We start from the raw sequence: 26,767 nt of genomic DNA, 5'->3' as shown, positions 1-26,767 counted from the left end.
GTTAGAAATGTAATTTTTGTTCCAACTAAGGTCGTATTTCCTTGATGTTTATTTAAAGTTTGGTCCTTCTGCACTTCCTCTGAAGCTGCAAAGAAACTTGTGTAGCACCACATGGGTGCTACACAAGTGCATTTTAGTTAGGTCGCCTATCGACTTTACAAGACCATCAATGATGAAGCAGCGTGTTGTGTTTTCAACCCAGAGCCAAAACCGATCCACACTTTGCTTAGACGCATGATGCTTGAGGATTTCTATCTGGTAAGCCAATAGACTGACGGACTAAATCACACTTGTATTTACATTTGGAGGCAGAGCAGAGTTTTTTCTTGGATAGATTTAACTATCACATATTATGTTCCATGCAAAAGCAAAATGCCTTTCAAAATACTTACTTTAATATAATTACGCCTATTCCCGTATCCGTCCTTCCACGTAACTATGCATTAGTTTACACATCCCATGGGAGTAAATAATTTCAGAAGGGTCTGGTTTGTGTACAAACCGCACGGTTTGGTGGGGTTGAAATGATTAAGATGCAGCAATGGATGCTTGCATGTGTGACTCAATCTGTTGTGCATTTGAAACCATTATCGAAGATCAGTGTTGACGTTTCATTTCAAGTTTTATTTATTTCATATTGAATCTGTGGAGTCGTGCCCAATTGTAAACAGCCCCATGACAATCCACTGCTGGATGAAGGCCGCCGCATGTAATGGAGCTGGTCAGTGCCGATTGATTCAACGTTAGCGGCAAAGGATGAGGCTCGACTTTGCTTTTAGCAGTGGCCTGGAATCCAACTCAGGTTTCATAGCGTAGTGCACTCACCGCTGGTCCATCACCGCCCCATCCTCCTGTAACATGGAATAATACATGCAGCACGGTACAAATCATCACGTCTGAAGCTAGTGTTTTGTTTGTATTGAAGACATAATCAGTGTATAATATATTTGTAATCCTGCATTTTTGTTTGAGAACCAGCTTGCGTCCGTGGCATCCGGCCGGATGATGCTGTGCGCACTACCACACGCTTTGAATGTCGACAGAGTTCAAATCCTGATGGTGGTTGGGAGGGCAGATTGGCCGATGATTTAGTAACTTGAGGATCACTCGGCGGCGTGGGAATTGCAGCGTGTCCGATATCTGGCTTCTGCCTCTGGGAACGTGGCATTTCAGCCCGATTTGCTCAGGTGCCAATGGAGATGCCTGCCACACGACACGCACTCTCGGGGTTTGTTTGAGTAAACACCGCTTGAACCCTACACTCCCATGACATTTTTTTTACATCAATGGGGAAAAACTGTGACCTGCCCAAATAACAACTGTTCATTGCTCGCCTTGAATACACGAATCCCGTCACGTCGTTCCGACGCTTACTCGCGTCTAAGTAACGAGGTTCAAGCGTGGCCCCCTCCCGTCTCCCACGGCTCTCCCCAGCCAACGGTGGCAATTTCAGCAGCCCGTCGCACAAGGGGCGCGGGTGGGTGGGGTGGTACTTTCTTCAAGAGGGCAACCACCGCTGACTTCCCCGCAAAGCACAACCAGGTACAGTACTTTATTTATTTAAGCCCCGAACGGTATACTATGAGCAGTGGGTTCAACAGCAAGGTGCGATTGAACAAGTCTACCAACTGATTCCTCCCTCCCCCATAGTTGATTTCGTCGCCTCTCATCCCACTCGACTCCCCTCCACAGCCTCCGCTCCAACAAGCAACGTCTTCTGCCAAAAGCCCACAATAAACCTCCACTGCGAACTCCATCCCCCCCCGCCGCCGCCGCCCAGGCATCTGTGCTGTGGAGTCCCTGTCCCCATTCAAATCCGTCCCAAACTGGAAGTGCGAAACACGGCTTCATAGCTCATCGGGTCGCTCCTCCAGTCTTGAGTAAAATTCGTGATTCCCTACCTCACCTACCAGTGCAGGAAGGGGTCCGGCATTTTTAAATCCTTTATATTAAGTTCGCTTGCTTGCTTAGGACCGTGCAAATCTTTCGGTCGTTTTTTTAACCCACTTCCCGTGATCCAATCGAGCTGACATTTTCCACACAGACTCGTTGTGCGTGACAATTAATGTTCGTAAAAACAATTTCAAAAATTTTACACTTTTTAGGACAAAAATATTATATTTAATTACCAATTGCTTAATGGTGCAATGCAATCATTTGACCCATAGGTGGCAGCCATCTCAAGCCAGAGGACGAGAGGACTCTAGCCGCCACGCATATAAAGGATTTATAGTGAAAAACTTTGTTTTTACGGGTTATACTTATTTTCTAATTCGATTAAAAAACCTCAATATTTAAAGAGCCTTAATGCGTGTGAATAACGCAGCTTCAGAGCTGCAGGTTTGCCGACCGCCGTACATGCGGATAATATTTACAAGACCCGCCTATACGGTGATCGTGTCACACTAATGTACCGGTGGTCTGCTGGTGCAGTTGCATTGTAGATGCTTTGTAAATCAGCCATGCATTGTATAAGCACCAAACACCAGTGCAAATTGACTGATATGGGGAATAATTATGTGCTGCATGTATAAATGAAACATGCCTCGGTTAAGTAATTATAACGGGCAAAACAGAACAATCAGCGTAAACCCCTGCTAATGAAACACACTGTTCAGAATTTAACAAATCACATTTTATTAAGGTGTTGTTCCTGTTAATAAGTTGGCTGCCAAAACTCACACGTATATGTTCTGCCACGTTATGACACAGACTAATTTGGGCACACACGCGTATGGGCGCACACACACATACACACACACGCACACAGATGTCCCCGTTAAGTTGTACAAAGGACATTGGGGCTGCAGTTGTTTGGTGGACACCTAATTGGGCTGGCTCGGCTCGGCACACTAACGAACGACACGCAAGCCAGGCTTGTCTCTGTCTCACTGGCCTTCGTCTACGATACCAACACCAGACACTCATGTTAGGCTGAATTGACCTGAAGGCTGACCCAAGGCTGTGACCGATAACAACGTGGCGGCAGTGAGATGATCAACGTGTTAGATAACACAAGTCCGCTGCGAACTATGAGGGCTGCACAAAATCAAGGTGGAAAACCCCCAAGTACGCCCGCCGTCCACAAAAGAGCGCCCAGAGTCGGCTAACCAGCCTCCGAGAGCTGAGCGAGTCCACTTTAACACGCACCCAAAACCGCAATACGGAAAGTGGTGTACGTACGGATGTCTGGGAATGAAAGAGTACAATGTAAACCGGCTGCCGCAAGCGAGACACGGGGGTTTGCTCATGCGGATCAGTTCTGCCCACAAAACTACGAAAACTCCCTTTGCAGAGCGACCAGCGACTTTATCATCAATCACACAACCGATTACTTGGGCAAGAACCCTTGCACCGTCGATGAGATCCAGAAGGTCGAAACCGGTCGCGAGATTGCATTCTTGCTGAACCGCTTTGTCAGGCCGCGACGCGTTGCCATCACAGCTCGCATCTTGGCCTACGCAGTAGTTTTTTTATTGTTTAGTCGACACGACTGCTCACTGTCAGGGGTTGCCACGCTGCTTTAGACAGCCAACGCACGAGCCCCGGAAAATGGACGGCAGATTGCTGGCCACTGCAGCGCAGTCCTCTAACCACCAAAGACCCTCCCCGCCCCCCCACCAAGTTTGACCTTCTAGAGTGCCAGGGGCAAGTGTGTTCGCGGGAAGAGCGGTAGCAGTGGTTGGCGAATTCCCCCTACAGTGAACGGTCACTCGGCCTGAAATTACAACCTCGGGAGAGGTGGGGGGGGGAGGGCGGCGGTGTGGTCAACATCGGCACGGGGCGAGGGAGGAAAAGCAGCCAGCCGCACGGCGGCGACCGACATGACCGCATCCTCGAGTGCCGTAATATGAAAAGGTGATTACCATAACAAAGACGCCCACTCCCGACAAACACAAACACACACGCTCGCTCGCTCACAATTGCATGCACCCACGCGGATAAGACCACACAGAGGAACGTGTGTGGAGCAGCTGTTATTGTTGTTGTCGCACTGATTCCCCGCTAACATTTGGTTGACTTAGTCTGGTCGGCGTCGCGTCTCCCCCCCCCCTCCCCAGCCCTCGGCAGCTCTACTTCTTCTTGCTCTTCACTGGCTTGACGGCCGCTTGCGCAGTAGGCACCGACTGGTATACGGTCGACGAGATCTTATTCAGGTAGTAGAGAGCCACCAGGGAGAATATGAAGCTGCACTCGCACACACACACAAAGACAACGATGCAACGCAAGAAGCCTTTGATGGGCTGTTAAGAGCAAGTGCTGTTAGCGAGCACCTATGAAGGCCGGCACGGCACATGAGGGGGTGGGTGGCCGACACCACGCCCCGGCTGCAGACGTCTCAGAACAGGAAAGGGTTAAAAGAATGCAAATCAAGTCCCATTTGGGGACCCGACCCCCGAATACATCCCCTCTCTACCAACCCACTCTGCCCCCACCGCCCCCACTATACCTACCCCTAATAATCTGCTCCCTCTACTTGACGAGATTTACTTTCTGTGGACCTTGCCAATTCTTGATGAATGCATTTTGGCGACGGCACCGCGATCTCTCATCCTAATGAGCTGTATTATTATCATATTTCTCTATTCATGGCGCACGGCACGAGAGGTGCAGTGGGCGGGGGGCGGGGGGGGGAGGTTTCTTTGCGCACAAGCAAACCGGACGCAAGGAAGCGACTGCTTTAATAAGACTCTCGGTGATGGCCGATTCCACTTTGCCGCGCCGTTTCTCTCGCGCGGAGCGCCACAATTCCTCTCCCTGTTCACACGGTGCAACAACGCTCGTAGAATGTTTTTTTTATGGTTATTAAACCTGCAAAACGCGTAGTTTTATAACGTTGCTACAAACCCCCCCCCCCCCCCGCCGCCGTTAATTATTTTCCGCGCAAAAAACGATGCGCACGCGTAGGCCTCGGCAAGGTAAGGTAAAAGTGTAAAAACAACGAGCCTACCTTTACCCTACCTTTCACCTTACCACAATACAATCACTCTACCCTACCTTTTACCCTTTAGCAGGTAAGGTAAAAGGTAAAAAGCAACGAGCCTACCTTTACCCTACCCTTTACCCTTACCCCTTGGCATGTTGACACCTTTACCTTTACCCTTTTACCCGGTAAAAAGGGTAAATTACCTTACCTTGCCGAGGCCTACGCACACATCTACCAAACGCGCACCTAACACACACTGTAGATACCCAACATGGAAAGACAAAGATCCCCTGCATAGCCTGAATAGATTTTTGGGGCGTGCTGTAGCGAGCACCCAGGAAGGTCGGCACGATACGCGCGGGTGTCAGGTGGCCAGCACAATTCCGGGCCGCCTTTGTCTCCCCTATGGCGATGTTCACACACAATACCGGTACTCAATACAGGCTGAGACGACCTAGGGGATGCTCAGAGGACTGGCTCAGATAACACGATGTAACACAATTTTTGATCCTGGGTACTAAGTGTTGTTTTTTTATTGCTTATGCCTAAAAAGTATAGAAGATGGCTATTATTACCCACAAACTTTGCTTTTGTGACCAAGACTTTACGTGAACGAAAGACACAAACGCACACCACGTTACCCCTTTGAAAATAGGTCAATTTCTAAATATCACTGTCCTGGTCACAAAAGCTAAGTTTGTGGGAAATAATAGCCATTTTCTGTACCTTGGAGGCATAAGCAATTAGGAAATAACACTTACCACCCAGGAACAAATATTTTTTTTTGTTACACAGTGTAATCATCACTGGCGTTGACCTTGAGCAGGAATCGCGCTTCAAGTTGCTGGGTTTGTTGTGCAGCAACGCTGACCGCTACACTGCCGCTCCCTGTTACCCAACCAACACACGCACACACACACACACACAGACAGACACGCTTGTACGCACACACAGACACGCTCGTACACATACATTCACGCTGAACAGGTCAAAGTCAAAAGTGGCTTTCGTTTTGCTCGACCACGACGGGGGTCTGGTGCTCATCTCCACCGGTTGGCCCTCGGGTCCACGGTGGTGGAAATTCCACATTACACTGGAGGGGGTGGGGGGCAGTCTAACCACACGACAACCTGCTGTTGGATTTCACACATGGGTGGTGCGCCGTTTGTTTAAAATCTGGAGGGAGGCATGGAAGGGTTGACCTCCCCGATTTGCATTTTAACTCGCGGCCTCAAAGATGCAACGTCAAAAATCACACCACGCACTGCGACGACTCGTGTGATCTCCACTCTCTCCACTCTCAAGAGCTTTCGTGGTCTGAAGTGTCAGCCAGTTATACAATTTGCTGCGATACACGGGCGAGCATCGACATGGGGACACGGAAGTACAGCACAACCATGTCGTGCCCCACTGCCCTCTGAGGGCCCACCGTCGAGCCCCACGACCTATAACACCTGCTATGCACCTCCGATTTGCACGGTTGCCTACATACCGGCGCGAAAGAGGTTCAACATCCATACATGTATGGCGGTCGCCCACCAAAGTGCTGTCCAGGCTCACACCTGCTTAGCTTCCAAGGCCTCACGGGATCAGGCGCATTCCAGGCGACTTGGTTAGAGGCAGCGTGAATGACAAATGCGGCGATTGGTTCTTAACCCGTGCTCTCGCACGGTTAAACCCACAATCCACCGCTTGATGTTTAGTTCACCATTACGATTGCGAATTGACTGCCCCAACTAAAGCACAGCCTGCCCCACGATGGGGCAATGTAACCGCCTACTGCAAGCTAACCAAAGCCTGCCGCCCTTGGGGAGCAGCGGGGATGGAGATACGTACCACGTGGTGACGCACACCCTGTGGATAAGCCCGGAGGCAAACATGGATAGCAGGAGGCACAGCGCAACTGCAACACAGACAGACACGCACACAATTTTGAGAAAAAGTCAGCTTTAGAGTTCAACACAATCACCACTTGTCAAAGGTGGCAGTGGCCACTCTTCCCATATTATGACCAATTCTTGAATTTTCTTGAGAGTGGAGGGATGATTGTCCGAGTTACACCCCTGGCTGGGATTCAAACCCATGCTTATGAAGTCAGTGGGCGCTATCCCCAGCACCACTTGGTCAGATTACATCGATTTTTTTTCGTACATTTGGTCACGGGATCTGTTCGACCATACCTCACCACGCCAATTTGTGATGGTCGGCGAATATCAGCTCCGACATCACTCACCCCTGACATTAACCGTGGCTGGGAATTAAACTCCAGTCGCTGGGTTCACAGCGTCTGCGCGTTAATCACCGTACCACCGCTCCGCTATATACACATATATATACATAGAAAGATTACCATAGCGATAACTCTCGCTGCCCATTTAATGCTCCAGTGAAGCCACACATGCACTTACCACCGAGGTTCCCCTGGTTTATATCCAAGGTACCTTTTGTGATTTTGTTAATCCGGCCAGGTGGCTGCTCGACTGTAGATTGAGCGGCCTGCAATTGCAAGGTCGCGGAGTTCGCATCCTGATTGGTGGGGGGGGGGGGGGTTGACTAAGCCCATCATCCCTCCGGGCAAATACAATGAGCAACCACTTTTGCGGGGGAATGTCAACCGTGGCTGTCCAACGGGGGAGACTCGCCACTGCCATAGGAACGTGGAATATCCCCCAACTGGCCATGCAGGGCCGTACACAGGGGACGAGGGCCGATGTCCTCAATTTGACCGGGAGCTTGCCCACTCTTTGTCGTGTCTCTCTAATTGATTTAAGGAAACGGTGCTTACTCTCTGGAAATATCCTGGCTTGGAATCCCTTGCCAAAGATGATGCTCTCCAGGTTGTTGAAAGCCTGTGCGAGGGCATTAAGGAAACCGCACATTCATCGCTCGAACACGACCGCGTGTTTTTTTTGTCCGCGCCCTTATCATAAAGTAATCATCACGTCGCGTTCCCCTATTGTGCCGCGCACATGCTTTGTCTGCCGTGGCAGCAAGGAGCTCAAAACACCTGGCAGAAGGCTCGATTTCTCCTTTATTTCCCTTCCCCAAATTCTCTTTCCAATTGCGCCATCAGCGTGTCGCGAGATGAAATTTCCATTCCATCGCAACTGTGCGCAGCAAGGAGAGCTGCCCCTGAGAATGACAAGATACAGAACTGGCGCTGGAATCGCTTTAATGGCCCATGTTGTGCGCATTTTCTACAATGTTTATGCCCTCAATCAAACCCAAATATATGTAGCATTCAGAGCTTAAAACGCAGGCTTCAATGAGGAACCAACTTTAATGGAGTTTATTTTTTCACTCATTTGTGATCAGGCTGTGATCACCAACTACCCCTACACAACAAAATAAGAACAACGTTGGTTGGAAGTAAACAGGGGTTGATTTGAAGACAAAGGCCCAACGGCATAGGAATGTGGAATTTCCACCGCTCAGGGCAGCCAACAGAGGTGAGCACTACCCCATGGCTCATTCACACAGGGAGCCAATTTAAATTTGGACTAAAACCGACTTATCATTCTATCCTACAATTCCATTGTTCAATTAATCATCAGCCATCAACCTAATTCTGAACTGTCTCCCCAAGCCATCGCCATCCATCAAGGTCCTGCGATGCAACAACCCATCTAGCAGAGGTCGCAAACGGGTTTTGATTCCTTACCCGTACCCGGCCGCACCAGGGTCGCAAATGGGTACCCGTACCCGGCCGGGTACGGGTACCCGTTCCCTACCCGTACCCGTACCCTACCCGAAATGAGTGACAAACGGTTACTCACCAGTGACTCACGGCCTACCCGTACCCGGCCGCACCAGGGTCGCAAACAGGTACCCGTACCCGGCCTGGTACGGGTAGCCGGGTATCGGGTAGGGTACAGATATCGTGTACCCGGTTGCGACCTCTGCCATCTAGTACCGGCATTAGATGATTTAATTGCTCCCTCTTTGCACTGCATGCTTCCTGTTGGGGCACACCTTCCCTCCTTTGGCTGCCGCTTTGCTGCTGCTCCTCGACCAGTGGCCATTTCAACACTTTTAGCTACGGACGTGCCCTGCCCACTATCCTCAAGCCAACGTGACTAATGCGTCTAAACTTCCGTTTGTCCTCCTGTTCCGACACTTGCGCAAAACGACTTGAATCTCTTACAGCAAGAGATGTACCGGAGCCTGCCGCAATCCGTTTTACATTAGATCATTATTACCCCGCAATCTAGTTCATCAGATGCGTTGTTGCCCTTTCCCCGATTGCACAGCACCTTGAAATACAAGTGCACTTAAAGACTCATCGTGAAATCCAAATGGAATTGCGCCGTCGCGATCGCAAAGCGCAGACACTTCATTGCCCCGAGCACGGGAGCTTTCCGCCTAAGGGGAAAGAGATGAGCTCATAACCTAATGAATGAACAATAACAGAGGCAGCTGCGGCAGCGTTCGTGGATCACCTCGCAGCTCGAGCAAAGCGCGGCGATTACCGACGATCACTCAAGAGGGTTCATTACAGGCGGCAGAAAGCTCACGCTCGCTCGCTCGCTCGCTCGCTCGGGCTCGTCGCCGCGCGCCACCTCGCGACGCATCAATCATGGGGGGCCGCCTCTCGCCGTCACGGCCCCTCGGCCTAATCCCTCCAGCCGAGCCGCCCTTCCCCGCGCACGTTACGGCAGCGCGATTGAAAAGTTCGTGACCCGACGCGGAAAGCGATGAGTGACCTTGACGAGGCCGTCGTTATTTACACACGTCGTTCCGCCGGCGGTACAACGTTACGGCCACGGAACAGCTGCCACGGTGACCGGCTGAAATAATCAATTGCTCTGTCGATTGCTGCTTTCGATTAATCGATTCGGCGAATGCATTACTAATAATAGGGTTTTTCCCCTTTTTTTTTCTGGCAACAAAACTGACTGACACCTTTTGCAAGGAATCATGCTTACATTAACCACAATACTTGCAGTCAAATGCAAAAGAAAAACAATACTCTGATAATTTATGCATTGTCTTTGAAACTGATTGGTCCACACCAGAGACAGCTTTCCTTGGAGCCTAGTCTCATATGGTGTTCGACCTTTTGGCGTCATCTGGTCGAACACCATATGAGACTAGGCTCCAAAGAAAGCTGTCTCTGGTGTAGACCAATCAGTTTCAAAGACAATGCATAAATTATCAGAGTATTGTTTTTTGTTTGCATTTGACTGCAAGTATTGTGGTTAATGTAAGCATGATTCCTTGCAAAAGTTGTCAGTTTTGTTGCCAGAAAAAAGGGGAAAAACCCTATTAGTATATTTTGGTACTGGCAAAGGAGGTCCCATGATGAATGCATTACGTTTCCATAGAATCTACGTAAATTCCACACGGTAAGGCTCAAAATGTCTGTGTTATAAGCGAAGGGTTTAATGGCGTTCATAACATCACTGTACATTTTTTTGAGAGGCTCGTGTACCCAGGAATGTCTCACCCGAGTCTCAAGACTCTTTTTTCAGGAGGGTCCTGTCAAGTTTCTGCATTTGGCGGTGACGTTGTAGTCGGCAAAGAAGTTTTCAGCACTGCGATGTTTAGCCAACACAGTTGCATCGTTTAATTTTTGTCCGCGTTGTGCTGGTCACGTGCTGCGGTGAGGTTCCCTGTGATCTTGAGGCTGGATTGCCCAGTTCCTCACCCAATGTAACATGACTCTGAACTACTAGCTCATTTATATATTTGCATGTATTCTTTTTATTAAAATGTATCATCTGTGGGCTGCCTGGGTTTGATTTGCAACTGGGGTACCTATCTGTAAGTTATCCCCTTGTTCGACTTGCGTTTCCTCTGGGTTCTCCAGTTTCCCGCCCATAGCTGAAATAACGTTAAACATTTTTTTACTGGCACTGGACAAGCATCCACGTGGGGAAAAATTCCCTGCAAAATTACTTCAATTTGGATTGCAGAGAGCAGCAGCAGCAACGTCGCCCTCTCGTGCGAAAACTTGGCAGGACCCTTCTGAAAAAGGTCTCGAAACTCGGCGAGGCTTTTCTGGGTAAACCAAAGCATTCTAATAATACGATGGAAAGACTACGTAAATGTATTTCGCCCTTTGGACTCAGCCTGGAATAAGTTTCACCTCTCAAAGCACTTTCCCTCAGGCCACATTCCCACATTGTCAGTAGCAAATTGCTCTCCTCACGAGCAATTCTTCTGACGTGGAAGGTACTGGTAGCCAGCTCTCGTGAGGGTAGGTTTTGCCCATGAAACTATTTTAAACTAAAAATGAGGGGGAAAACCAGAGGACCCGGAGAAAAGTTCACGTGACTACCGGGAGAACATGCAAACTCCACTCCAAATATACAGCAGGCGTCGGGGTTGGAATCGAACCCATGACTTCCTGTATACCAGGCGAGGTAGTTAACGCCTCACCACCGTGGTGCCCACATCCCCACATTGTCAGAAGCAAACCACTCTCCTCTCGTGAGTGTGGGTTTTGCGCAATTACCTCGGTATGTTCTCCCATTAATTTTTCTGCAGATGTCTCAACCTTTTTGCAAATTTCTACATTTTTTCCAGTTTTTATAACAAACAAGGTAGTTTCGGGCACGTGAAAACCAATATGACAATAAAACTTGACAATCCTTTCTTTTAAAACAACGTTACTTTCAACAGTAACCATTCAACTTTTGTTGGGGCAGCTACCTCTCCCCGTCATTTCATGGGCGATTCGATCGTGCTCGTACTTGCGCACTGAACGCTAACTGTCCGTGGGCTGCCAAGCATTCAGACGGGACAATGTAGCCATTGTTGCCCAGGTATAATGTGATTTATTTCAACGTCAAGGGACTGAAATTCCCTGTGCCCGTCCACTTGGCCTCAATCCAGAAGAAAATTAGCGCCGAACAAGAGCCATTATGATCCCCTTTCAGCGAACATGTTTTAACACTGCGGGCCGATGCAATTACCAAAGCGTGCAGTCTACTGGAGAGTGGATGTTAAAGAGCACGTGAAATCATTGACGAGGATCAAACATCAGCTAATGATGCCGTGCGATATTGAACAATGCTAAGCCGAGGCAAAGCACCTCTCCACTCATGCAAGATTTGGGCCAACAATCATTTCCAGTGGGTAAGAAATGCAATACTCTTAGGTTTTTTCGGTAAAGTCACGTAGGTAAAAATAAGTAAATAATAAAATAATAGAAATAATCTTAGAAATTAAATAATAAATCACGTATCAAGTGAGGATACAGTAAATTTAGCTGTGATGGTCCCACCTGATGATGGAAACTTGTGTTGCCTCCGAAACGTCGTGATTTATTATTTTATTTCTATAATTAATATTATTTTATTATTTACTTATTTTTACCTACGCGACTTTACTGAAAAAACCTAAGAGTATGAATCCTTGCAGTCACGAAAGCTTCAAATCTAGAAGAAATGCAATACTCCTATATCCCGGGAGCCACTCTCTCCATATCACAAAGTGTTCACTGATTTTAGCAGCCATCTATTGATGATCAGCTTTGTTGCCCTCTGATCAGGATTCTCATCGTATTGCTTCCCCCTATGCTGGTGTCCCGTTGCGACGAGATACACGTTTTTGCATTGCCAATGTTTCCACAGCGCCGAAGCAAGCTAGAGTAGAACCTACGACCAGAGGTCGCAAACGGGTTTTGATTCCTTACCCGTACCCGGCCGCACCAGGGTCGCAAACGGGTACCCGTACCCGGCCGTACCCGTACCCTACCCGTACCCGGCCGGGTACGGGTAGGGTACGGGTATCGGGTACCTGATTGCGACCTCTGGGATGAAGCCATGTTGCAGGCGCGGGTGGGTTGATTCTAGGAACTTGAATTGTGAGAAGAGACAAGACGTTGGGAAATGAGTGACAAACGGTTACTCACCAGTGACTCACGGTCTACCCGTACCTGTATCCAGCCGCACCAGGGTCGCAAACGGGTACCCGTACCCGGCCGTACCCGTACCCTACCCGTACCCGGCCGGGTACGGGTAGGGTACGGGTATCGGGTACCTGATTGCGACCTCTGGGATGAAGCCATGTTGCAGGCGCGGGTGGGTTGATTCTAGGAACTTGAATTGTGAGAAGAGACAAGACGTTGGGAAATGAGTGACAAACGGTTACTCACCAGTGACTCACGGTCTACCCGTACCCGTATCCAGCCGCACCAGGGTCGCAAACGGCTACCCGTACCTGGCCAGGTACGGGTAGCCGGGTATCGGGTAGGGTACGGGTATCAGGTACCCGGTTGCGACCTCTGCCTACGAGCAACGGGATTCGGGTCGAGCGTGTTAACCACGAAGCCACTGCCGCCACCTACAAGTGTCTAGGCAATTTTTCACGCCACAGGTAACACCAGCTGCGCGCCCGCTCGCATCGACGCCGTCGCACACCGCCTCCGTACGAGCAACGCATCTGCTTCCAAATTACAGGGAAGGAAGTGAGTCTTCGGGCTTTAAACCGGGAAAGGCCTGCGGTGAAATAAATGGCCGCTTTCAGTGTCTCCATTAAAGTGGCCCAGCGGTGAGTAAAAGGCAAAGGAGGCTCCGGGCCGAAGCATTCGAATAGAGAGCGGCGGCAGCCCAAGAGAGAAGCCGAGAGCGGAATAATAAAAGTGTAGCTGCGGTTTATTATTACGTGGCCTGCTGTGAGCATGACCTCGTCATTATTCTTGTGCAAGCGTAACTCTGTTCCGTGTCTCAAATTGTACATTTTTATTTTTAAAACTACATCAGCCTGTTGGCTCTGCAAACCAACATTATCTAGCAACGTATGTTTAGGCAAGCAAGACATTCGGGGTGTCATCAGCAAGTCAGGCTTGTTAAACAAATGCTTCTGGGTTACAGGACGTTATTGGCAAGAGCACTCTGTCTAAATCATTGCGCTACACTGAACCGAAAAATAAAAATTGTATACATTTAAAATATTTCGGCAGCAGGGATAAACAGTGGTCAGAATGGTCAGCACTGGACCAGTTCGCATAGGATTGGTAGTTCTGATTCTTTCAACAAATATAACCCCATCCAGCATTTTGGAGGTGGGGATAGGCAGATCACAGTGATCACTGTGTGTTGTGAAACTCCCAAACCTGCTTGCCAGGCAGTACAGCAAGTGGGTTCACGTCCATCTGACTGTGCAGATTTTTAGGTGGTGTTATCCTCTTGTACGAGTGGGTATTCTCCAAGAAGCTCTGGTTTTTCTTCCACGAGCAAAAAAATATCAGCCTAGCGGTTCTGATGATTATGACGGTGATAATAATAAAAACTGAATTCATGATCAATGAAAGTAAGCATTTCAATACTTTACGCAAGGCTCATTTAGCGTTTCTGACTTTTTAGTATGTGGGGTGTGATAAAATGGGAGGAGAGTACAGAAAAGCTACGTAAGTCACCATGAAGACAGCTTAATGAAGGACATCATAGACAGAAGAATTTAAGGGAAAGAATGAAGCCGGAGGCTTGGAATGTTTGAGGAGCTGAAGGGGCATTTGTGGAAAAGAGGAAGGCAGATAACATAGGATGGCGAGGATGTCAGCCAAGGAGCCACCGTGAAGGCAGAGCTCCAGATCAGAATAAGAGAGGAGAAAACCCACGCGGAGAACGGGGGACAGCACGCTTCAATCTACAACAAATAGTTCACGAACCTACTCGCTGATACTGCTTCCTCTTTGCCCTGCAGGCTGTGTTTTGGTGTGATCCATCAACCTTGCCCCCGAATCACAGATTAAGTGTATGCCGTTGCACCCAATACATCAATAAATGAAATTGAAAAATTGCGTTTTAAGCCAGAGATGCGTGTAGTGCTGAATCAGCATTTTTTTTGTACCCACGTGATACCGTGGGCTTTGAAGCGGAATCAAGTTACATCTCGTGATGATAACGAGAGCAGAGACATTCCTCAATGGGGTAATTAGTAACCGGAGCCGCTCATTTTTTTCAACTCACGGTATTTGACAATATGGATACATCTATTATCATTACCTGCATTGTTATCATCAGCATCATTATTTTTTTACATCAAATTACAGGTCTAAGTGCTCAACATCCAATGAAACATTGGGAATGTGCATTGCTCATTTTAGAGTAGAAAGACATCATTATGTGAAGGATCGTTTTTTGCCAGAAGTTAAGATGTCACTCCACTCTAATGAGTGCGCATTTTTCTACTGGTCCTCCGATTTTTCCCTCCACATTGGGAAATATATATGTAGAGTATTTGGCTGCTGTAAATTTCCACATGATAAGCCACTTCGTTGAGCTATCATTTGTGGCCAGGTCACTTCTGAAAAATAGCAAAATAGCTCAGTGGGCCTTACCTGGTAAAATAAAAACAAATCATTGAGTTTAGTTTCATTATCAAGTAGTGATCATCTCCATTAGTTGCGCTGAGCCAGTGGTGTAAATTCCACGTTAGTATGGCAGGCGTGTTTCTATCCACAGAACAACAACAGTTGTGTTTCCATCAAGGCAGTAGTCGTTTCATCAACAATGGAGAGAAGATTGCGAATTGAGTGCTCCAACTACATTATCACAAGTGCTGCCACCACAGATGTGACAATCACCGATTGAAGTTAAATTATGCTCATTATACAAGCACCAGATTGCATGTAAGTTTCATACGGATGCATTGGTGCTTTTTGTTTCTTTTTGTTTGCACCGACGTGGATTCACATATTTGTTAATAAATCCACGAACATTGATTTAAACGAGAAAAGGTTGAATCCTACACATCCTGAATTAATGCACAGCTAAGGGCCTCAGAGTTAAAGGTGGAATCTGGGCCGATTACAGTGGTCAACAAAAAAATAAATTCTGGCCTGGACATTTGCAGCTGTTTTAGACCAATTTTAGGATGCTGATTCCAAATCTGATCTCAGATTTGCTCTACCACATCTCATTTTTATGCTACCGACATACCCCATTTTCATTGATTTTACCCGAAATTAACTCTGTCACTTATGATTGCAAGTTGTTGCGAGTCAGTGACTGCTTTAGTGTTAAAATATGGTGCTGTATTTTTAGGATGGTGTGTTTATAATATCATTTTATATAGATATCCACATTTATTTAATATTTTTATTCTGCAGTTTTTATTAAAAATGAAATATTTGATATCTCAAAAACCTGATGTGATAGACAAAAACTGATGCCAGATTTGGAATCAGCACCCCAAAATTACATTAAAAACCGTTGGAATACCTTATGCCAGAAAAAGTGTGTTGACCAGTGTTAGAATACAACGGGGGGGGGGGGGTGCTGCGGTTGGCTCAGTGATGCAACAAGCCAGAACGCAGGAACGCCAGACACACGATCCGCCCGGATGCTCTCGACTGTGGGGGGGGAAGGGCAGCCATGCCGGGCTCTGCCACCAAGGATACGGTGAGGGAGAAGAGGAAGAGCACAGATCCCAGGAATCCTCCGAAGATGGTGAGCCACTCGCCCCCTGCCAGCTGCCGGCTGTACATTTGCATGCCGGCAAACAGCAGCAGGGACAGCAGCGACGACAGCAGGAACGACACCGCTGGGCTCACGGCTACACACACACACACACAGAAATACATAACCAAATACATATACACACGTTAATTCACACACGACGACCGCCGCTAAGTGGCGGTGACATCACCACGGTGCTTGTGCCGCCTTTGGGGCGACGTGCAGTGTCATTACTAAAGCACGTCACCTTGCGTTAATCGAATGCTTGCTGATGTTTCTCAAAAAGGAAGTGCTTCTTATGTATATATGAATACTGGATGGGTGGATGGGACAGGTGAGCCAGTCTTAACACAGGACGAGTCCTGTGGCTTTCCCACAGCAGTACATCTATATAAATAGATACACATTTGCCGTGGTGCCGTTGATCATCCCCCAGTGTCCTCATTGGGTCCCTCCCCATTGCTTCACGTCCAGTGAGTGATATCAGGGGAAAGGGGCCCAGCATAGGGTGGGGGGAGGGGTGGAGGGCCACGATGCAGGGTGCCTGGTACGAGGGGCCACGCACCACTGGCAAGGGTGCGCTTGGGGAGGGGGTGCGAGTGCCATGGTGGTGAGATGTTATCTCCCTCGCCTGGTATACAGGAGGTCGTGGATTCGATCCCGACAGTGACGCCTGCTGTATATTTGGAATGTCCGTGTCTCTCTCTCCCGCGGGAGCGTGGCTTTTTTTTCCGGGGCCTCCGTTTTTTTCCCTCCACATTTAAAATCAACGTGCGTTTAAAGTATTTGGCCGCTATACATTTCCACGTGATGATAAGCCACTTTGTTGAGTGATCATTTGTGAATGCAAGGTCGCTTCTGAAAAAGAGCTATACAGTTCAGTGGGTCTTACCTGGAAGATTTTTGTTAAAGTTTATAGGGTGGGGGAGGGGGCTACAGGAGGATGGGGATGCCTGGAGGATTGGCATGCACAAGGGGGGGGGGGCACCCAAGGGTGGGTTGATGGGAATGGTGGGGGAAGGAGTGGGGGGGCATTGCTGAGCGAGGGGTACTTCCTCTACTATTCTGTTAGGCCTTTGCGAGGTGAACCGCTCCGTTATGCTCCGAATATATTGTCTCTACTTACAACCTCTCAACTGTGAGTGCCAGAAAACTATGTTTCATTAACGAGAACTCCGCACTGTGAGCTTTACTCTAAGAATAACCTCACCCTCCCTGGAGTTACGCAGAGATGTACGAGGGCCGACGATCTTCAAAGTTCTTGAATCCAAATCAGCTCACCATTTAACGAACATTGCCCACCCAACAGGAAGTTCAAGAATCCTTACGGGGGACACCTCCTAAGTGCTCTTTGACCATGTCTAGATTATTAGACCTCCTTTTACAGTACCAAAATATAATAATAGGGTTTTCTCCCTTTTTTCTGGAAACAAAACTGAAACCTTTTTACAAAATATCATGTGTGCATTAACCACATTGCTTGTGGTCAAAATGCAGTATTGTGGTAAATGCACACATGATTCTTTGTAAAAAGGGGAAAAACCCTATTATTATATTTTGGTACTGGCAAAGGAGGTCTAATGATGTAGATGTTTACCCCGAGCCCTCATTACTTTGATAGTGCATTGTCTTTGAGTTGTACGCCTTTTGGCGTCCTCTGGTTTAGCACCAATTGAGATGAGGCTCAAAAGAAAGCTGTCTCTGGTGTGGACCAATCAGTTTCAAGGACAATGCATATATTATCAGAGTGTGTTTTTATGTTTGCATATTGTCCGCAAGTATTGTGGTTAATGCACACATGATTCCTTGTAAAAAGCTTTCAGTTTTGTTGCCAGGAAAAAGGGGAAAACCTCCTATGACCATGTCCAGATTGTGAACTCAGGCTGGTTCCAGTGCTGTCTTGCAGAGCAGCCACATTTTAGAATGTCCTCAGAACCAATCTTCTTATTTCAAACGTCCCTTCTTAAGCATGGTTGAAGGCCATGCTGCAGGATGACCTCTGCCACAAATATTTTATTTTATACCTACGTGACTTTACCGAAAGAACCAAAGAGTATGGATTCCTGCAGTCACGAAAGCTTCAAATCAAGATTGAATAATATAACTTAGCTTCCATAATGTTTATGGTGTATATCAAGTGTGCCCTCTTGTGTCCATTGAATAAATGTGATCCATCATCTACTGTTTATCCGGTGTGCAGTAAGTTCCGTCACGTTTCATGTCATATATAATTTAATACTTAATTTCCATATTTACAATTCCAAATGTACCTTGGCCAAGTTTGTTTTAGGACCATGAAGCAGGATTGCTTCTGCCACAACCGCATATGCTGCAACTACGTGATAGCATCATGTCCGAGGCTGGGTATAAGGTGTATTTACACAACAACTGACGGGATTTTTCGACTTTTAGATTTGTTTTTAAGCAATCTTTATTGTGTATCCTGTTTGCAGCAAGTTTTGGCGTGTGAATACTTTTTTTTGCATGTGAAAACTTTTAGTTTTTCCTCTAGTTATAAAATAACTTGTCGACGGTCTTGGGCTGTGGTCATCCTTGTTGCTGAGCTGCTCATTTCCATGGGGCCTCAGCAGCTGAAATCAAGCCTGAGTCTGACTTCCTAACAAAACGAAAACACAGACTTTATTCCTTTGGGCTCTTACCCGCTTATAAATAGAAACTTAGTTTCAGACAATGCCAAAGCTTAAGTCCATTCTGCTTGTGATGTATTGGGAGGCATCTGATAACTGTATCTATGGTAGCTGGCCAAAGCCTTGTAGTAAGCGTTGTTACAATGGAGCCATATTTCATGCTATTGTTTAGCCGTCAGTGCCTGTTCACTGCTGCATGGCATTGCTAAAGCACGTGTTGAATTGGGCAATAAAAGAAAAACCCCCTCATGAGGACATTCACACGAGTATTGTATGCCAAGTTTGCTGCCCCCCAATCTCAAATGAATGTGAACATTGCAAGATTTTGTTTTAATCAAGTGAATCGACATCGAGCCAAATTGTCTCCGTGCTGAAATGAACGTGGCTTGGTGTTCATCTATATTGTTGGTTTTCAAACAATGATCAAAATTCCACGTTCCTGTGGTGGGAAGGCAGTATCTCAAAATTAGTCTGTTGCTTTTCCATAGAGTGGATCTCATTAAAAATGTTAGTGTAAAAATGGACTATGCTGCAATGGCCTCTGCTGTCCCAAAACATGTAGTGCATCGTGGTTACCCATCCACGCACTATCCAGGGTCAACACTGCTTAGCTTCCAGGATCTGAAGGGATCAGGTCAATTCCAGGTGATTTGGTCATCAACCCAACTAATGCAACATGAGTAATGTAAATATATTTTTTCAAATGCTTATTATTATTATATACATTTCACGATTGCATATTGTATTATCTATTATTCAATCTCTATATTTTTTGTTTTTTTTTTGTTTACACAATGGCATTTGCTGTTTTGTTCAACTTCATTTAACACAGGTCTCCACTGGGGAATGATCACCATATCTATCGATTCAATGGGCTCTTACCTGGTTATAAAGGTCATCTACGCTTCCACTGAATAATAGCATGACCATTTGTACAACCATTTTTATACCCATGCACGACTAATTACTAACAACAATGAATGAGCTGGTCGGTTGAAAACAATTATAATTCTGCAGCAGTGTGCAACTCAAAAGCAGCAGAAGCAATAGCAGCAGCAGTCACCGAAAATGAACCACTTCCATTCAACCATTAATTCTTCTCCGGGATCTATTCAATGTGAGAATGTGCATCACACGCACGGGGCCACTGCACACAATTGAGTGACATTGATTTTTTTCCAATTCAATGAAACATATCATTTTTTGGGGGACCAAGAGTACTTATATGCGTGAATGGACGCGTGACAAAGGGTCTCCCTTGACCCCACTTATTTTAAGCACGGTGCAGTCGTCACCGCTGCTGCTACTGCCGCTTCGAAAGCTCTCTGCTGACCTCGCGACTGAACACAAACATTTTCGGGCAGCAAACACGAGATTAATTAAAGTGCTTTATTTTACCCAGATTAGGCAGGGGGGGGGGCAAAAGCAAATAGAAAAACTAAAAAGGTTTGAATAGAAGCATCGTGATTTTAATAGAAGCATGTTCAAAATTGCAGTGAAACACAGAAAAGAGGTGCATATGAATTAGGAAGCCAAATGCCAAGCAGAGACATCGCATTAACTGTTAAGTGGGCTTAGCCAAGACACAACGTGAAAACGAAATTTGGCCAATGAACATGAAGGGTAACAGATCCGTAGCAAATGAAGGGAATGCGTCAAAGGGTGACTTCGCAGATGAAGCGATGAGATCTATTCATGTGCCAGTGGCATAATGGGCCATGAGGAATGGTGATGGCATAAGGGGGAATTTATCCTGCAGTGGCTAGCCAATGACTAATGAGTATGACCTATTTGAATAATTATCGCTACCACACGAGAGAATTGTGAAGCTAATTATGTGGGGACAGCTTTACAGAATCTTCTTGTACTTTCTAATTTGGAATTTTGGTTTCTACACAGCACAAACTGACTTCACAAGTTCAACAAACACTTTAGGAATAAGTAATATTTAAAAAATACTTTTCTTTTAAACACGCTTTAATGAAATGTACCGTACTCGTAATGGCAGAACTCCACGACTCCAGGAAGTGGCCGCAAAGCTTGCCATAACGTAGGGCCGTGGTGATTTACAGCCAACGTCAATTGAGCGTGGACAATTAGACCCAAGCCGAAACATAACATATTTTTAAAAAATGTTAAAAAAATATATTTTTTTTTTGATAGAATATAGTATTGTCATCAGTATGACATAAGTATACCAAGTTTGCAGTCGATACCACATTGGGAAGTGGGTTAAAATTGAGTTACAAGATTGAGGATACGACAACAACAGAGTGAGTTAAATAAAAGCATGTAAAAAGGCACATTTTGGGTAAATACACGTATAAATTAGCAGTGGAATTTGGAAATCATATTGATCATTACAAGAAAACTGATTGGCTATTCATAAAGCTAAAATAGTCAAGAAGGACAAAGACAAACTAAGAGAACAGGTGCAAATATGAATTGCAAGCAGCAATCAAAGTAAAATGCAGAATACTATGTCAAAAGGCTTTTTCAACTACAGTATTTTCTGGCAGGCCATTAAACAAGACTAGCTTGCGCTTGTGGGTCACATGACGTCAATGCAACATCACGTGGGGTTGTGACGTCATGCCATCTTTTGTCACCAAAAATGGGTCCAGTCTGTCCTGTCTGATCCCAATAATCTATCTCTATGTTTCAGCAGGCCATAAGTCAGTGGGCAACTCTATGCCTTCACCAGTTGAGGAACTATTCTGTATGATTAAACGACAGTGTTCCCTACTTGGCCTATATTTGCTCGTTTTTCTTAATCTCAATTAAATTTTGGAAATGTTTGTTTTCACCATGGCGCTTTGTATTGCTCTGTAGTGTTTGTATGGGTTAAAATAATTACATACTGACCCCAAAAGTATAAATATTCTCACATACACAATTTTATGCATTCAACTTGAACGTACAAATATACTTTAATCGATTAATTGATGCATGGGTAGCAATCATCTTCACTGGCGGACCAGTGGAAATTTCACATTATATGATTGGAGAGAGCATATCCATAGCACAACTCTTGACTTGCCACAACGTGGTACTTATGTTATCGACCCTGAAGGTATGATGGGGAATAAGTCGAGTTAAAGTGTCTCCTTGTTGAACTGATGGTGGTTATTTCCACCTGCGGCCATGAACCACTTTGAAAATTCCGCATTGCCATGGTAGCTGCCTCTCACTTCATAGGAAGACCACTACTGACTTTTCACAAAATAGCACTAACTTTATCAATCATCGAGGGATGGCCTGAGCCAACTCCCAAATGGGTTGTAGGTGTTCTAATCACAAGGCCACTTGGCTGTTAGTCTGATCAAAAAGTATTGGAATTTACACGTACGGCACCTTTTGCATGCAGGACTTGATACTGTGTGTGGGCTGTGGGGTTATTTGACCATACATCGCACAATCGTTCAGGGAGGATTGACGGCAGGAAGCAAAGTGGAGAACAAAGGAAACAGGCAGTCCTCTACTTACGATGGAGATGCGTTACGACGACCCCATCGTAAGTCAAAAATATCGCAAGTCGAAGATGGCCTAGCCTACCGAGGAGTCTTAAAGAATGGTGATAATTTAGCAAAACAGAGCCATTTACAGTACCGTAGTGTATAAACTATATACTGTATGTATTTATTAATTACAATACTGTATTGCACAGTAAAATGTAAAGTCAAAAAACAAGGTAAATTCTTAGCCTACCTATATGAACTGCAATTTAATATAAAGTTTTTTCAGGAAACAATCCTATCTGCTATAACAACTTTTAACATGCATTGAACGTATCGTATCGTGGTAACCCTGAAATTAAATCGCTAAAGCTACATATCATACATGCATTGAACGTATCGTTCGCTGCTGCGTTTGCCTGCCGCGCGAAATGGAAAATATTTTACAATTTTGTCGTATCGCTATCGTAAGATCGAAATATCGTAAGTCGGACCATCGTAACTCGGGGACTGTCTGTAGTATTTGTCTGCACTGCCCTCTGTTGACATTGTAGCCACGTAAGCAGACTGCAATCATTTGTGTACGGACGGTGGTCACCCTTCCAAGCAAAATTCAGACTAAAATCTGCTTAGCTTTCGATAACTGACCAAGATCGAGCGCATTTCCGGTGGAGTAATTTTTTTCAAAGCAAATAAAAAAATATTTTTCGTAAAAAAATCTATCGTTTGTTTATTTCACAAGGACACAGAACAATCTAAAATGTGATAATTATTGTTCACATAGCTGGCATGGCAATGTTACTGTCCTGTAAATATTTCACATCAGTGAAATTGACAATTCAGTTAAATTAGGTCGTCGTTGGAACCCCAGGCATGGAGTAAATGTATCCATAATAAAGGTTTTTTTTGGGGGGTTGGATCGCGTAAATGGGTTGTAAAACCCGCCACCAGCCAACAGACAATTAGTAAGGTTCGTCACGTAAACAAAACGTGGCACGACATTTACAATTCTCAATGGGCTTGCACCTGGTCAAAATAAAGGACTTTAAAAGAGAATGTACCCCAATCGAAAAGTTATTCGTTAAATAAAGGATATATTACATGCGTTCTGGTTAATAAAAAAAAAAGGAAATCAACCGATATAACAACCCATCTCGCCAGAGTTCTCGTCCCCGGCCACGGCTACCATCAGTGGCAAGTGGCATCCCACTCAAACCTTGGGGCCTCCTCCTCCTCAGCCAACATTCACAAACCACGCACTGGCCCAGCGTGGGGAAGTATGGTTACAAAATTGTGTTGCGAGTGAAACTTCGTGATATATTTTATTTTTCTACCTACGTGACTTTACCGAAAGAACCAGCATATGTATATGCTTGGTTCTTTCTGTAAAGTCACGTAGAAGGGAAACAATGAAATAAAAAATATATATTATTTTGGCAATAAAAAAAATCGTATTATTTTTTATTAAAAATATTATTCTTTATTATTTTATTGTTTTCTTTTACGTGACTTTACCGAAAGAACCAAGAATATGAATCCCTGCAGTCACAAAAGCTTTAAATCAAAATCTAACCAGCGTATGGTTAAATCTTCTCCACCACCCACACTTCATCGAGCAGTTGATTGATCATGGCCTGATCATTTTAACGGTGGCAGCAACAATAGCATGATGATATCACGGAAAGTAATCTGCAATCTAAATTAAACCAACTCGACTCGCGTATTTGTATGACATTTCACGAGTTGACAAAATCCCCGAAGGTGTAGTGGACATCCCCATCACCGATTTAAAGCTTTCGTGACTGCAGGGATTCATCTTCTTGGTTCTTTCGGTAAAGTCACGTAGAATGGAAATAATAAAATAATAAAAAATCAAACATAATAAACGTCGTGAGAATTATTTTATTATGTTTTATGTTTATTATTTTATTATTTCCATTCTACGTGACTTTACCGAAAGAACCAAGAAGATGAATCCCCATCACCGTTGGCACTAAAAAAAAGAAACCACCCCCGACATTTGTTCGTGTTTGCCGTCAGCGAAATGCGCCGCGTGAGAGGGTTAACACACAAACACACACAACAACAAAAAAACCACGACACAATCGGACGAGCGAACGAAAAACCCCGACGCGGTTCAGACGTTTCGAGGCCGAGGCTCAGTTGCCACGTCAACGTCGGGAGGGGGGGAGGGAGGTGAGACGGGCGAAGCTCCCAACTTGACCAGCCCAGAGTCATTATATCAAGACAACTTCGCTCCTCGCCATTAAAACAACAACAGCAACAGCGGCTGCGGAGGCAGCGAGTGTTCCACCGGGATAGTTACCCATGGTCGTTGCGACTTTTAACAGCACAGAGGCCTCAGTTGAATGGAACGGAGGAGGGGGAGAGAGAGGGGAAGGAAGCAGCGGTCACGTGGCGCGCGCGCTCGATGACGTCACGGCGGTTGGTTTGAAAGTTCGCAAAGAGAGATGACGTCATCGTGTTTTTTGTTGTTGCTGCGACGTGGCTCGCGCGATGACGTCACAACCCGCCCCTCCCAATACGATTTTATTTTCTTCTAGGTAAGGAAAGCGACAACATGCAAACTCTTAAATAATAGCAGGCGAGGTAGTTAACGTCTCGCCACCGTGGCGCCCTCTATTTTTTTCAGGCCACAGTGTGATTGTCGAATTATGATGCTAGTTATAATTGGTACTGGCGAAACGGCGTAACTCGAATCGTTGTGAGTTTACTCTCCAACACACCGGTGAGCCGTACGAGTTACGAATTGGCACTTTTTGTTTAAGTGACGAACTTTACTTAATTGGCTGTCGGTTGGTGGCGGGTTTAACGACACATTTATACTGGTAGGAACCTCCTGGTTACACCAGCCCACAGCGGATTATTGTGTCCGTCCGTCGTGCAGGGAGGGGCTGGGTGGGGAGGGGAGGGTGGAGAGGGTGGGGCTGGGTGGGGAGGGGCTGGGTGGGGAGGGTGGGGAGGGTGGGGCGGGGCTGGGTGGGGAGGGTGGGCTGGGTGGTAGGGGTGGGGGGGTGGTAGGGGTGGGGCTGGGTCGGGAGGATCTGGTCACCCCGTGGTGCCCTTATAAAACTCAACGTTTAACCTACTCACGCCGGCTTGTGCCCGGCCTCACAGTCGGGCATATTTGCGGAATACACCACGCCGCCGTTGACCCCGGCCATTGACCGAGCAACCCAACGTTCCTACCAGCTCCCTCCGCAGGAATGTGTTATCTTGATTTGATCTCATGGACATGCTAATTTCTCCAGCCCCCACCCGTCCCTGATCTCCACAAACCCTCCCCCCTCTCCCCGTGAACTCCTGCAGCCACGACTCTCCACCCCCCACTCCCGTGCCTATATATAGCCACACCAGCAGATCATTCTTTCTCACCTGATGACGGACGCTTGTGTTGCGACCGAAACGTCGTGTTCTTTTATAATTTGTTCCATCTACGCGACTTTACCGAAAGAACCAGAGTATGCACACATTTACGTAACCAAACCCCAAAAAACCCTTCTATTATGAATATTGTAGAATGTGTCTAGTTTTTTTTTTACAAGATATAAACGAGTGGAAGAACTTAATTAAGAAAGCTGAAAATGCATGTTTACAGTAATTTGTCAATGTCACGCTCCATTGCTGTGATGTCATCCATGAGCCGCGTGGCGTTGCAAGCGCGACCCCTGCTGATGTAATTTGGTATTCAATTTGATCGAAACTAAAAATTGGTCATCGGAAAACATTTTTAAATGTAATTTCTCATGAGGCCGGCCCCATGGCATAACGTGCAGTCTCCCACTTTCATTATCCACTCGATCTCTCTGACCTGTCTATTGACGTGCAATATAACTTTCCTTTTTACGTTAAAACAATTCGTAAAAATAATGAATAATATAACATACACAACATTACCCGAGTCAGCATCTCCCTGCTTGAACGTTCACCTCGGCAGTATTAACCAGGGCGGCCGTGGGGCTCTAACCACAGCAAACCACGAACAAGTAGCAACACATGCCCCAACTTGGCCGTGCCACCGCCCCGTGCCAGACGGTCCATGTGCTCAATGCAGACGAGGTCTCATAATGCGACGAGTTCCAGGGAGAGCCCCAGCACGAACGATGTCCGCAGGTTCGATGCCGATTATGAGGTCTAACGCCAATGATATCCTAGGGTCAAGCACCGAGAAGGACCAAGTCCCCAATGCTGATCTCTAAGCGTGACGAGGTTCTTTGCGCAGCAGTGATGAAGCCTTTAACGGGTGAAGGCAAGGTACTGTAATGGCAATGAGCAGGGAGGATAGCTAAGAGCACAGAAACGATTGCA

The 26,767-nt window shown here is 46.3% G+C and overlaps 1 protein-coding gene across 1 annotated transcript; it reads right to left on the bottom strand.

Moving 5' to 3' along the window:
- Positions 1-2,617: 2,617 nt before the first annotated feature.
- KRTCAP2 (keratinocyte associated protein 2) lies at positions 2,618-24,879 on the bottom strand. The gene is made up of 5 exons (XM_078879239.1): positions 24,765-24,879; positions 16,278-16,432; positions 7,713-7,776; positions 6,764-6,830; positions 2,618-4,188 (listed from the first exon to the last, which is right to left on the bottom strand). The coding sequence occupies exons 1-5, from the start codon at positions 24,766-24,768 to the stop codon at positions 4,074-4,076; spliced, it is 405 nt and encodes a 134-aa protein (XP_078735365.1). The 5' UTR covers positions 24,769-24,879; the 3' UTR covers positions 2,618-4,073.
- Positions 24,880-26,767: the final 1,888 nt, after the last annotated feature.

This window comes from Lampetra fluviatilis, chromosome 53, assembly GCF_964198595.1.
Source record: "Lampetra fluviatilis chromosome 53, kcLamFluv1.1, whole genome shotgun sequence".
Classification (NCBI taxonomy): Eukaryota; Metazoa; Chordata; class Hyperoartia; order Petromyzontiformes; family Petromyzontidae; genus Lampetra; species Lampetra fluviatilis.
Note: the sequence above shows the minus strand (reverse complement) of the source record. Positions and strands in the feature narration are given on the sequence as shown.

What these genes read in the sequence shown, in the direction of transcription:
- KRTCAP2 (XM_078879239.1), bottom strand. An exon ending in AGCCAGGATATTTCCAGAGA is followed by an intron (nt 6,831 to 7,712) that starts GTAAGCACCGTT and finishes TCTGTGTTGCAG; the next exon opens with TTGCGCTGTGCCTCCTGCTA. An exon ending in AGGGTGTGCGTCACCACGTG is followed by an intron (nt 4,189 to 6,763) that starts GTACGTATCTCC and finishes GTGCGAGTGCAG; the next exon opens with CTTCATATTCTCCCTGGTGG.